The 13,040-nt window shown below is 48.6% G+C and overlaps 1 protein-coding gene and 1 pseudogene across 1 annotated transcript in view; both read left to right on the forward strand.

The window, feature by feature from the left end:
* GSR (glutathione-disulfide reductase) overlaps positions 1-13,040 on the forward strand; it is a gene marked incomplete at its 5' end in the record, with an annotated part of 34,651 nt that overhangs the window by 20,415 nt on the left and 1,196 nt on the right. The window contains 4 exon segments of the mRNA XM_014583706.2: positions 3,761-3,872; positions 6,149-6,280; positions 7,720-7,853; positions 12,915-13,039. Coding sequence (XP_014439192.1) covers positions 3,761-3,872; positions 6,149-6,280; positions 7,720-7,853; positions 12,915-13,039 — 503 coding nt within the window.
* LOC106733728 (mortality factor 4-like protein 1 pseudogene) lies at positions 1,487-2,709 on the forward strand (annotated as a pseudogene).

Here is a 13,040-nt window from a genome sequence, read left to right on the forward strand (position 1 = left end):
GTGGCAGCCGCCCAAAAAAAAAAACCCCCAAAAAAAAAAAAAAAAAAAAAAAAAAACCCTCACTGGGTTATAGAGAGGAGGAAGAGAATGCATGTCACGTGGGTCACATGGCCCCCCATCGGGCACCTCTCTTCCAGTGTGCTTGGATAGGTCTGCTGCTCACATGTGTGGACCGAGACCCCCGTCTGCACAGGGAATTCTATGTTTCATGTGCACCGTGCAGCCACGTGTCAGTCTGTACTGTGTGAATTGTAGCATGGGACTGCACTTGGCACATGTGGGCTTTTGTGGACTTGGCCCCTGGCTTGTGCTCAGGAAGTTCTGGACTTCGGAGCAGTCCGGGTTTCTGCGTGGGAGTGCTTGTGCACGCACGGGTGTTAGTCTGTGCTGTTGGGAGCAGGGTGGCTTTTCTGCTACGCCAGACCAGCCTGTTACTACAGAATGTTTTCCTCTCTCTCTCTATCGTCTGTCTGCTTATTTAGATTTTTTTTGCTTTATGGTGTGTGCACTTGCCAGAGAGTCACAGAGTCAGAGAGGCAGAGAGAGAGAAAGAGAAAGGAGAAGTCACCCCCAAGGGGATAGAGCCTGCCGTGCAACACCAGCGCAAAGACTGGTGCCTACTTTAAGGATTTTTTCCAGATTCGGGCGCTCCCTAGAGTTCAGTGCCTTGACCACCATGCCACCTGCTGGCCCTATAGATTGTGTTCTGCTAGAGATTTATACGTTTGTTTTTGTTTGTTTGTTTTGAGAGGCTTTTGGTATAGGGTGCATGTGCTCGCCAGATAGACAGACAGAGACAGAGAGATAGAAAGCAAGAAATCACCCCCCAGGGGGGATGCCATGCTGCAATCCCTTCTCCTCCATTCTCTTCTCGGGATCTTGAGCACACACACACACGTTCCCGGCGTGAGTTTTAAGCCACCCGGTCTGGGACACGAACCACAGTCAACTAACTACATGGGAGTCCGGCGACATAGCCATTACGTAACTGCTGGTCCCAATTTTTTATTGTATTTTTTAAAATTTTATTTAGCTTTATTTTTTTTTTAATTTTTTTTACTTTAATTTGACCAGAGAGGACAGAGCGAGAAAGAGAAAAAAAAAATGAGAAAGCAAGCTGCCAGGTCCTGAACTCAAACCACAGCCGACCATGTAGGAGTCCAGTGCCCTAAACCACCACGCCACCTTCCGGCCCCAGTAGCTGCAGTTTCTAACTACAGTTGCTGAATTATTTTTCAAATGAGGCTAAATTCGGGCTGGCAGGTGGTACAGTGGTTAAAGGCACTAGCCTCTCACATGGCTGACTGCAGTTAGAGTCCTGGACCTGGCAGCTTGAAAATCATGCTGGGTATGTGTGCACACATGCCCAAAATCCCAGGAGGAAAATAGAGAAGGGACTGAGGCATGGCCACCCACTCTGGGGGGTGATTTCTCATTTTCCTTCTGTCTTTCTCTGGTGAGCAACACACCGCCCTTTGGCAAAAGCCTTTAAAAAAAAGAAAAAAAGGAATCACTTATAAATGGTGCCGAAGCAGGATCCGAAGCCTGAATTTCAGGAGGGTGAGAGAGTGCTGTGCTTTCATGGACCTCTTCTTTATGAAGCAAAGTGTGTGAAAGTTGCCATAAAGGATAAGCAAGTGAAATATTTTATACATTACAGTGGTTGGAATAAAAATTGGGATGAATGGGTTCCAGAGAGCAGAGCACTCAGATATGTGGACACCGATCTGCAGGAACAGGAGAACTTCAAAAAGCCAATCAGGAGCAATGTGCAGAGGGCAAGAGGAGAGGGGCTGCACCAGGAAAGAAGACATCCGGTCTGCAACAGAAAAATGTTGAAGTGGACACAAAAAAGAGCAATCAGAAAACACCTGGGAATGGAGATGACGCAGTACCAGTGAGACACCTCGGCCTCCTCGGAAGAAAAGGGCCCGGGTAGATCCTACTGTTGAAAATGAGGAAACATTTATGAACAGAGTTGAAGTTAAAGTAAAGATTCCTGAAGAACTAAAACCCTGGCTTGTTGATGACTGGGACTTAATTACCCGACAAAAACAGCTCTTTTATCTTCCTGCTAAGAAGAATGTGGATTCCATTCTGGAGGATTATGCAAATTATAAGAAATCTTGAGGAAACACCGATAATAAGGAGTATGCTGTGAATGAAGTTGTGGCAGGTATAAAAGAATACTTCAACGTCATGTTGGGCACTCAGCTGCTCCACAAGTTTGAGAGACCACAGTATGCTGAGATCCTTGCAGATCACCCTGATGCGCCCATGTCCCAGGTGTATGGAGCACCTCATCTACTGAGATTATTTGTACGGATTGGTGCGATGTTGGCCTATATACCTCTTGATGAGAAGAGCCTTGCTTTATTACTGAATTATCTTCACGATTTCCTAAAGTACCTGGCAAAGAATTCTGCAACTTTGTTTGGTGCCAGCGATTATGAAGTGGCTCCCCCCGAGTACCATCGGAAAGCTGTGTGAGGGCTCACTCGCTCATCTGTGTTTGGACCTCTGTAAACACATTTTTGTTCTTAGTCCTTCTCTTGTACAAACTATGTACTTTGAAGATGTTAGTGTACAACAGAATTGATGTTTGTTTCTGTTTGATTTTAAACAGAGAAAATAAAAGGGGTTCGGCTCCTTTTTCCTTTTCTTTCTTTTCATTTCAAAGTTGCTGCCAGTGTATTCAATGATGGACAACAGAGACATGCTGTAGTGTGTTTCATTGCCTAGTTGACAAAGCTGCTTTGAATGCTGGTGGTTCTATTCCTTTGACACTACGCACTTTTATAATATGTGTTAATTCTATATGACAAAATGCTCTGATTCCTAGTGCCAAAGGTTCTATTCAGTGTATATAACTGAACACACTTACCCATTTGTGCTCCTTTTTTACCTTAGATTTCCTCTGAACATATTTTTTCCATATTTCCAACTATCCATTTTAAATCACATCTCACCCCTACTCTTATTTTACTTTTATTTTCTTCTTCGTTGTCTTAACTATGCTCTAATATTTGAAATATGTTACTATGAAATATTCTTCATTTCCCCCACTTCAATATAAACGTGATGTAAGCTGTGAAATATGTTTTTTATTTTTTCCTAGCAGGCACATGTGCTCACTGGATAGTGGGGAGTGAGAAGGCACTGCCTAAGGGATGGCCATGCCACAATTCTGTCTCCTCCATTTCTTCTCTTGGGATTTTGGACACACACACACATGCAATTGTATATACACACAATCTTTACACACACACACACACACACACAAGAAAGAGACCAGCAGACGGTGGAATAGTTATATCGCTGGATTTCAACCCACGACTTAAAATCTCATGCCAGGCATGTGTGCATGTGTCCCCACAGTCCCAAGAGGAGAATGGAAGAGAAGGGATTGCCACATGGCCATCGCCCTGGGGGGGTGATTTCTCGCTTTCTGTCTGTCTATCTGTCTCTGACAAACTCACATGCCCTATACCCAAAATCTCTCTTAAAAAAAAAAAAAAAGAAAAAGAATTATATATTTTATTGTTAAAACACATCAAACTTTGATAAATACTTACGTTTTACATTCAGCAAAAGATAGAAAACTTGCCAGCTTTAAATGTTTTACATTACAGTCAAGTCTTTTTGTTTCTTGGAGATTCAGACTGAGGAGTTGTGGGAGGGGATGAGGAGGACCCACAGGTTTGGTCTGCCTCTTGAGTAGAAGGGCCAAATATTTATGGGATGTCCTTTTTGGCTTTAGGGGGTTCAGACTGATGACAAAGGTCACATCATAGTGGATGAATTCCAGAACACCAACGTGCAAGGTGTCTATGCAGTTGGGGACGTGTGTGGAAAAGCTCTTCTCACTCCAGGTAAGGGGCCGCCCGTCACAGGAAGCTGTGCCGCCCAGGAGGAGGGCAAGCGTCTTCATGGCGTCGAATGGTTAGTGCTTCGGCGTAGGCGCTGGTGGGCCGACGCTGCTGAAGAAGCCATTGTTTCCTCGGAGACCTAAAGTACGTGTGAGGACCAGCATCTGCATGTGGGCCGTGGTCACCTGTGAAGGGCTCGGTTCCTATCAGAGCTGTGTGGTGGCCCTGGGGGGCTTCAGGAGGAGGCGTGTCAGTTGGAGTTCTCGTGGGACTCGTTGGTACAACCCAGACCAACCGCACCTGTCCCCACCTCAGCCCCGCACTCAGGAAATGCAGCATCTCCCCCATCAGGGCAGTGACGCCATTCCTCCTGCTTCAGACAGCACCGCAGGCTTCAGCAGCCTTTGCGGGACACCCTGGGCTCCCATCTCCCACCTCAGGGTGGATGCCACCATGGTACCACAGCAGAAGGCTCCCAGCCCGTGTAGGAAGCTTTCTCTCTTTTACTGTGTGTATTTGTGATGTAAAACATGACGTCTTGCCGTACTGACATGTTGCGGTGTGAAACACGACATCTTGTTGTACTCACATGTTGTGAGATGCCTCCTTAGGGCGTTCTCATACCTACCCTTTGTTTTGCTGAGAATTTAAAAATCTACTCTTAGCAGTTCTTAAGTAACAATACATCATTAACTACAGTCACCAGGTTGTACAATTGATTTCTTGAATTTAGCCTTCATGTCTGAAATTTCATAATCTTTGACACGAAGTTGCCTTGGGGCTGGCAGGTGGTGTGGTAGTTAAGGGCCCTGGACTCTCACATGGCCGACTGTGGTTTGAATCCCGAACCTGGCAGCTTGCTTTCTCACTCCCCATCTCCCCACTCTGTTCCTCTCTGGCCAAATAAAAATATAAATAAACAAATAAGCTAAAAAGTTAAATAAAATAATTCTATAAAGAAAAAATAAGTTGCCTTAACAAAAGCAAAGTCACAAGCAGAGTTTTGGGAACTTCATGGCACAGTCTAACAGTCGAAGTTGCGTCAGGGTCAGCCGGGCAGTGTGGTAAGGCAGCAGGCCCAGGTGGTTGAGTACGTGGTCCGAGTTCTGGACCCAGCGGCTTGGCGAACACGCCTGGCTTGAGTGCACTCACAGTCCTGAGAGGAGGGCTTGTGGGGGCCAGTCTCTCACTCCCTCTGTCTCTCTGCCGAGCACATGTGCCTTATAGTAAAAACTATTTTTAAAAAATGAAGTCAATCATCATATATACTTCATAGGATGGTTGTGGCTTAAAAAAATTTTTGTCAGAGTGAAGAAAAATTTTTATGTATCCTGTTGATGTCTCATTTGAGGGAAAAGACCGCTCCATGAAGTTAATAAAGACAACTGATGAGGTCCAGCAGTTGGCATAATGGTTACATCGCTGGATGTCCACATAGTCCACCGTGGTTCCGGTCCCAGGCTCGGTGGCTTAAATTCATGCCAGGTGCATGTGTGTGCGTGCCCAAAACCCTAAAAAGAGACTGGAGGAGAAGAGATTGTGCTGAGGCCATCCCCCTGGGAGGTGATTTCTCGCCTTCTGTCTCTGGCAAGCACATGTGCTCTATGGCAAAATCTCTCTCAAAAAATAAAACAAAAACTATTAAAGTCAAGCTTTTTTTTTTTCCTTTAATTATCTTAAGAGGCTATTAGGAATCAAAACAGACTAGGGCCAGCAGGTGCCACGGTGGTTAAGGCCAGCCACTCCCATATGGCCAGACACAGTTTGCGTCCTGGACCTGATGACATGCTTCCACACGTTCCCTCTCTTCCCCCCCTTCTTTCTCTCTGGTCAAATTAAAAATGAATGAATGAATAAATAAAATTAATTTTTAAAAAAGGAATAAACACAGACTAAGGAGAATAGACTTAAGTAAAAATACTGTGAAATGATGCTTTATCTAAAGTAGAAGATGCTTGGAACTAATGCAGTTTACTGTCTAAATATATCAAAAAGCAAATATCCCTTCTTACTAAGTCAGGTGCCAGGTGACTGGGAGCATGCACATTGTCTGTGTTTGGGTCGTGAATGCACAGAGCATAGTGAATGCGGGAGCCCATAGCTGGGACTGCTCACTGAGGCCGTGATGTGTCAGCATCGTACTGAGCTGGTGCTGTAAGGAGCATTAGCGTAGAACTTTGTCAGACGGTGCACTAAGCCCGGTGGATGAATGGTTGGGGTGATTCTGTTGTGTTTAAGGGAACACAAGGATGAACACTGATACTAATGTGTCTTTGTAGTGGCCATAGCTGCTGGCCGGAAACTCGCCCACAGACTTTTCGAATGCAAAGAAGATTCCAAACTAGACTACGACAACATCCCCACTGTGGTTTTCAGCCACCCCCCTATTGGGACAGTGGGACTCACGGAAGGTAGGTATTCTAAAGGGAGGGCCTTTCGACTCCCCGCCCCGCCTGGTAGGGACAGTGCCCGCCCTCTCTGGCCGGTCAACTTTTAAGTTGCAAAAATAGTACAAAAGACTCTTGGGAACCAGCAGTTAGCGTAATGGCTATGTCGCTGGACTCCCACGTAGTTGACCGCGGTTCGCGTCCTGGACCCGGTGGCTTAAAACTCACACCAGGCGCGTGTGCGTGCGTGCCCAAGATCCCGAGAGGAGAATGGAGGAGAAGGGATTGCGGTGTGACCATCCCCCCTGGGGGGTGATTTCTTGCTTTCTGTCTCTGTGTCTCTCTCTGTCTGTCTGGCGAGCGCTCACGCCATATAGCAAAAATCTCTCAAGAAAAATAAAAAAAGGCAAAAAAAAAAAAAATTATTTTGGGACCAGCAGGTGCCGTGATGGTTAAGCACTGGACACTCCCACATGCCTGACCATGGTTCAAGTCCCTGACCTGGCGGCTTGCTTTCTCGCTTTCCCTTTCTCTCTCTCTCTCTGGTCAAATTAAAAATAAACAAAAAAAAATTTTTAAATAATTATTTAAAAATTTTTTTTTGTTTATTTTTAATTTGACCAGAGAGAGAGAGAGAAAGGGAAAGCGAGAAAGCAAGCCGCTAGGAATGCCAGCACCGGGACTCAGACGACTTCAGCCTGTGGGAGTCCAGTGCCCCAGCCACCACACCTCCTGCCAGCCCTTCTTGGTCTCTTTTAATCCAGAGATAAAAATTCATCCGTTTGTCTTATAGGGTGTCAACATTCATTTTGTAGAACGTCCCTCATTTGAGGCCAGCAGGTGGTATGGTGGTTAAGGTGGTATGGTGGTTAAGGTGCTATGGTGGTTAAGGTGCTGGACTCCCACGCGGCCGACTACTGTCAAGTCCTGGACCTGAAGGCGTGCTTTCTCACTTTCTTTCTCTTTCCTGAGCGCATGTGCTCTATGTCATATTAAAAAATAATAAATATAATTTTTTTTAAAATTGCAATACTTTAGAGAAAAAAGAATGTCCCTCATTTTAAAATGTTTGCTATTTCCTCATAATTTGATTGAGGTAGTGTCTTTCTGGTCATTTCTCTCTTTGACAGGTCAGTGTTTTCACTTTTTTTTTTTTTTTTTTTTTTTTGAGAGGTTTTTGCTATAGGGCGCGTGCGCTCTCCAGACAGACATAGAGAGACAGAGAGACAGAAAGCGAGAAATCACCCTCAGGGGGGATGGGCACGCCTTAGTCCCTTCTCCTCCATTCTCCTCTCAGGATCTTGGGCACGCACGCACACGCGCCCGGCATGAGTTCTAAGCCACCGGGTCCAGGATGCGAACCGTGGTCGACTATGTGGGAGTCCAGCGACATAGCCCTCACGCTAACTGCTGGTTCCCCTGTTTTCGCTTTTTGATGTATCCTTTTTTAATGTGTCTTACAGAGGAGGCCATTCATAAATATGGAAAAGAAAATGTGAAGACCTACTCGACCACCTTCACCCCCATGTATCACGCAGTCACCAAAAGGAAAACGAAGTGTGTGATGAAGATGGTGTGCGCCCACCGAGAGGAGAAGGTGTGCAAAGCCCGCAGCGCGTGCCCCGCTGCACCCACAGGCTGCTGGGGGTTGTCCCGGTAGATGAGCCTCTGACTCAGCTCGGCTGTCCCACCTTTACTCCGTATACGTGTTCTGGGGTTCTTAATATTTAATTTAGAAAGATGTTTTTACTCCCCTCGGGACCAACAGATGGCAACATGGTTATGTCACTGGATTCCCACATGACTGACTGTGGTTCAAGTCCCGAAACCAGAGGCTTGAAACAGGCCGGTCACATCTGTGTGCGTGTGTGCCCAAGATCCCGAGAGGAGAACGGAGAAAAAAGGATTGTGGTGTGGCTATCGCCTCTAGGGGGTGATTTCTCCCTTTCTATCTCTCTTTCTTGTCTCTGTGGTGAGTGCACATGCCCTATAGCAAAAATTTCTCTAAAGAAGAAAAAGAAATTTCACTCCTTGTGACATGTAAGTGGTGGGGCCAGCAGGTACTATGATGACCGAGGCGCCGGCCTCCCACAGGGCTGGCTGTGCTTTAAGTCCCGGACCTGGTGTCTTGCTTTCTCACTCCCCCATCTGTCTCTTTCTCTCTCTGGTCAAAATTGAAGAATAATGATAATAAATAAAATTAAAAATCAATGTAAGTGGCAAGGAGCCAGCAGGTGGCGTGGGAGAGTGGGCACCAGACTGCCACATAGCTACCTGGGTTTCGAGTCCCAGGCCTAGAACTTGAGAGCCACTCTAAGCATGTGTGTATGTGCCCAGATCCCAAGAGGAGAATGGAGAAGGGATTGCAGCATGGCTGTGCACCTTGGGGGTAATTTCTTACTTTCCCTCTCTCCGTACCTGTCTCTCTCTGCAAGTACACGTGCTCTGTGGCCAAAACCTTTGAAAAAAGAAAATAAACTGGTGAAAATCGACCCCCGGAGCCCTCACTGAGTGTAGGCCAGGATACGCACAGGTGGGGACTCCGCTCTCCTGCGAGGACTTCGGGACGCCGTGATGGGCGGCCCTGATTAACAGAGAGCCCCGTGCACAGCGTCCACGTGACTGTCACCGGAGCCCCAGCTTCAGTGGCTTGAGAAGCACACCGCGCCAGTGTGCGGAAATGCCACGTCCTGATGGATCGGAGTGTGACCATACCTTTGGGTGGTCTTCACTCTCCCCGCCCAGCCCCCAGCCAGCTCTTGCTGTCTCATGCAAGCTTTGCCAGTTTTTAAAAAATTTAAAAGCTTGTGGAAAATAGAATTAAGAGATAAAAATAAGGCAGCCTAATAGTGGCACGCCGTAAGAACTGACGCTCTGTAGGGCTGATGTTGTGGGACGGTTCCAGGTTTAAGTTCGGAACCCTCACAGCATGCCGGGCACGTGTGTCCCCACCCCGTGCTGGCCGGGCTGGCAGTGGTTCACGGCATGAGACCTGTTGGTGGTGCTCTCTCTCTGACTGGCTTTGGCTTTGGCTTTTTTTTTTCAGTCTTTCATATAATTTTATTTTCTCCCTTCAACCATGATAATATACCCACATTTTGTCCTAACTGGTGGGTTGTTAACACAGGCGTATCCACCCCACTGACAGGCAAGGCAAAGGCCACTGCTTGAAGTGGTCTCACCAGGGACCCTCTGGCCACACACCCAGGTCGCCCCCGTGCCTGGCTCTATCTTCACCGTGTTGCGTGGCCACTTCACAGAATCTCATTCCGGACTTTAACTTTTCCATGGCTTGCGTAATTCTGCCGTGCTTTTCACATAGAATGTCTGACCTTTCATGGGGCCACCACCTTTGGGACCCTGCGCCGTCTCAGCACGGTCACTCCCAGCGCTGCTCCCCTTTCGCCCCCTTTTCCAGAACCACTCTTTCGCGGAGTCTGCAAGACCTGGACAAACATCCAGCTGCTCAGCTGTTGCTCAAGCCCCCTCACTTTGTCTCTTTAATGGCAAAAATCATTGATAAACTTCGTGGGGCGGGGGGGTAAAAATATAAGCTTCATTTCTCAACATAAGCTTCATTAAGATACTTTTAAAAGTAATGATACTGGCGGGGGACCAGCAGTTAGCATAATGGCTGTCACTGGACTCCCACGTAGTCGACCGTGGTTCGCGTCCCGGCCCCGTGGCTTAAAGTCACGCATGTGCATGTGTGTGCGTGCCCAAGATCCCGAGAGGAGAATGGAGGAGAAGGGATTGCGGCGTGGCCATCCCCCCCTGGGGGGTGATTTCCTGCTTTCTGTCTCTATGTCTCTCTCTGTCTGGCGAGCGCACGCACCCTATAGCAAAAACCTCTCAAAAAATAATAATAATGATACTGAGGGAACCAGCAGATGGCGTAATGGCCGTGGGGCTGGACTCCTTGTGGTCTACCGTGGTTCGAGTCCTGGACCTGGTGACTAAAAACTTGGCTGGGCGTGTGTGTGTGCCCAAAATCCCGAGAGGAGACTGGAGGCGAGGGGATTATCACAGAGCCATCCCTCCTGGGGGGCGAGTTCTTGCTTTCATCTCTCTGTCTCTCCAGTGAGCGCACACTCCCTATAGCAGAAATGTCTCTTAAAAAATAAATAAATAAAAATGATCCTGGGACCAGTATATGGTGTAATGGTTATGTCGCTGAGCTCCCACATAATCCACTGCGGTTCAAGTCCTAGGCCAGTGGCTTAAAATGTCCAAACTGCTGAGAGGGGAATGGAGGAGAAGGGACTCAGTGTGACCACACCCCCTGGAGGGTGATCTTTTGCTTTCTATCTCTCTGGTGAACGTATGTGCCCTATAGCAAAGACCTCTCTAAAACAAACGAATAATGATGATGAGACTAGCTGTGTAGTCCATCTTAAAGAACTGGGGGTCGGGACCAGTATTCGATGCACTGGTTACATCACTGGACTCCCAGGTATTTGACCGTGCTCGAGTCCCAGACCCGGCGGCTCAAAACTCATGCCAGGCATGTGCTTGCATCCCCAAGGTCCCAAGAGGAGAATGGAGAAGGGTTTTGGCATCACTATTTCCCTGGGGGTGTGATTTCTTGCTTTCTGTCTCTTGTGAGCACATGTGCCCTGTAGAAAAATCCGCCAAAAGAACACTGAGAGTCATGAGAATTTAACCATGTCAATGCAGTCTGTCTTTTACATTATTAACTGAAGAACAATAGGTTTTCTTTAAAGATTTTTATTTTTTTAAAAGAATTGTTTTAGTTAACTTATTTATTTTAAATTTGACCAGAGAGGGACAGAGTGAGTGAAGGAAGCAAGCTGTCAGGTCTGGGACTGCAGTCAGCCATGTGGGAGTCCACTGCCCTTGACAGACAGAGACAGGAGAAGCCCTGCCAGGCAGGTCACGCTGCGGCCCGCTGTCTCCGTGCAGCACACATGCCTGCCGTGCTCATCGGGCTGCCAGGTCTGGTCCTCCAGCCACACAGGCGGCCACGTGGGAGCAGCCGCCGTAACCACCTGGCCACATGGCCGGCCCAGTTTTTGAAGATTTTTTTTAGATTAGGGAACAAAAGATCAGAGTGAGGCCAATCAGGGTGTGAGGAGGATGCCCGCTGAGAGTGCTCCTGTTTGATGGGAGGAGCGAGCAGGAGCATTGTGGGGGTCAAGCTTTCCGGGCCTTTTCCTCTCATTATAAACACTCCTAACAAGCCACTATCACTCTGACCCTCCAGAAGGTCAGCAGGCAACTGCCCCAAGCTCCCCGCGACGTGCTTGCCGGGACCCCTGCTCCTGCCTGGTCTCGTCGGCTCCGGTTGGACACTCCCTTCTTGGCAGCCGTTGCTTGGCCGTGCCTTGTCTCTGGGATATGCTGGTAAAGCCGGGGTCATCTCCTTTTACAGCCCTTTGAAGAGGTGCGTCGGGATCTCGATCACCTTGTTTAAAGTTTCTGTGGACGGCTCTACACTTGTCTGCAGCTGATCTGGATGTAACTGTTGGCAGCCCCGAGAGAGAGCCTGTCAGCTTTACCTTCTTCACTTAGAACTGTGCCAGCCGGCCCGACTGAGATGTCTGTGGCGTTGGCTACCGATTGTTATGGCTGCTAATCGTCATTCCATTTCCTTTTTTCTTTGGTTTTTCGGTTTTTGTTTGTTTGTTTTTCTTTTTTTGGAGAGGTTTTTCTTTTTTCTTTTTTTTTTTTTTTTTGCTATAGGGCACGTGTGCTCGCCAGAGAGAGAGAGACAGCGAGAAATAACCCCCAGGGGGGATGGCCACACCACAATCCCTTCTCCTTCGTTCTCCTCTCGGGATCTTGGGCACGCACACACACATGCCCAGCGTGAGTTTTAAGCCACCAGGTCCGGGACACGAACTGTGGTCGACTGTGGGAGTCCAGCGACATAGCCATTACACTAACTGCTGATCCCAGGTTTTTCAGTTTTGCTATATCACACTTGCTGGAGAGAGAGAGGCCAGGAAAGTGAGGAAGCACCCGCAGTCCGGGCACACCTCAGCCCCTCCTGTCCGTCGTCCGCGCAGGATTGGGGCACACCTGCACACGCACCAGCGCCTTCCTCAGGCCGCCGGGCCTGGGACTCCGAGCACAGTTGGCTTGTGAGAACCCCGCAGTCCCCCTGCCACTGGCTAGCCTCCTGCTGCCTAAACTGGTCTGCCCCTTCACGGCCGTTCACGCGGCCGGTCTGCACAGGCCTGTGCTCTGCTCTGGGGGCTGAGCGGGAGTGAAGGCAGGCCCCTTCCATCTAGACCTTGAAGGCAGCTGGGAAAGATGCCCTGTGGCTGTCTGGTCCTCATGTAACAGCCAGGTTGCAGCTGTGACAGGACCGTGGGGAGGGGGCCTGGGCCAGGAGGTCAGGGCTGAGAACTGGACTTGGCTGGGAAGGCCCGCACCCGTGGGCATCTGAGTAACAAACAGGCTGGCCCTTTGGGACGGGCACGAAGCTCGTGGCATGGAGGGCTTCCTGCACAAGAGGGCAGAGTAAAGGCTCGCCGGACGAAGTTGACCAGGCTGGAGCCACATACTGAGGAGAGTGGCCCATTTGGGCAGGGTCGTGGGCCACAGAGGCCGTGCTGTGCTGTGGGGCGTAGAATGTCCCACCTCTCACGACTGTGCCTAGTAAGAAACTCAGTCTTGAAATTGCATCTTGCAGGTGGTCGGCATCCACATGCAGGGGATCGGGTGTGACGAGATGCTGCAGGGCTTTGCTGTGGCCGTGAAGATGGGGGCGACGAAGGCAGACTTCGACAACACGGTGGCGATCCACCCCACCTCTTCG

The sequence above is a fragment of the Tupaia chinensis genome, unplaced genomic scaffold (assembly GCF_000334495.1).
Source record: "Tupaia chinensis unplaced genomic scaffold, TupChi_1.0 Scaffold144602_1, whole genome shotgun sequence".
In the NCBI taxonomy this organism is placed as follows: Eukaryota; Metazoa; Chordata; class Mammalia; order Scandentia; family Tupaiidae; genus Tupaia; species Tupaia belangeri.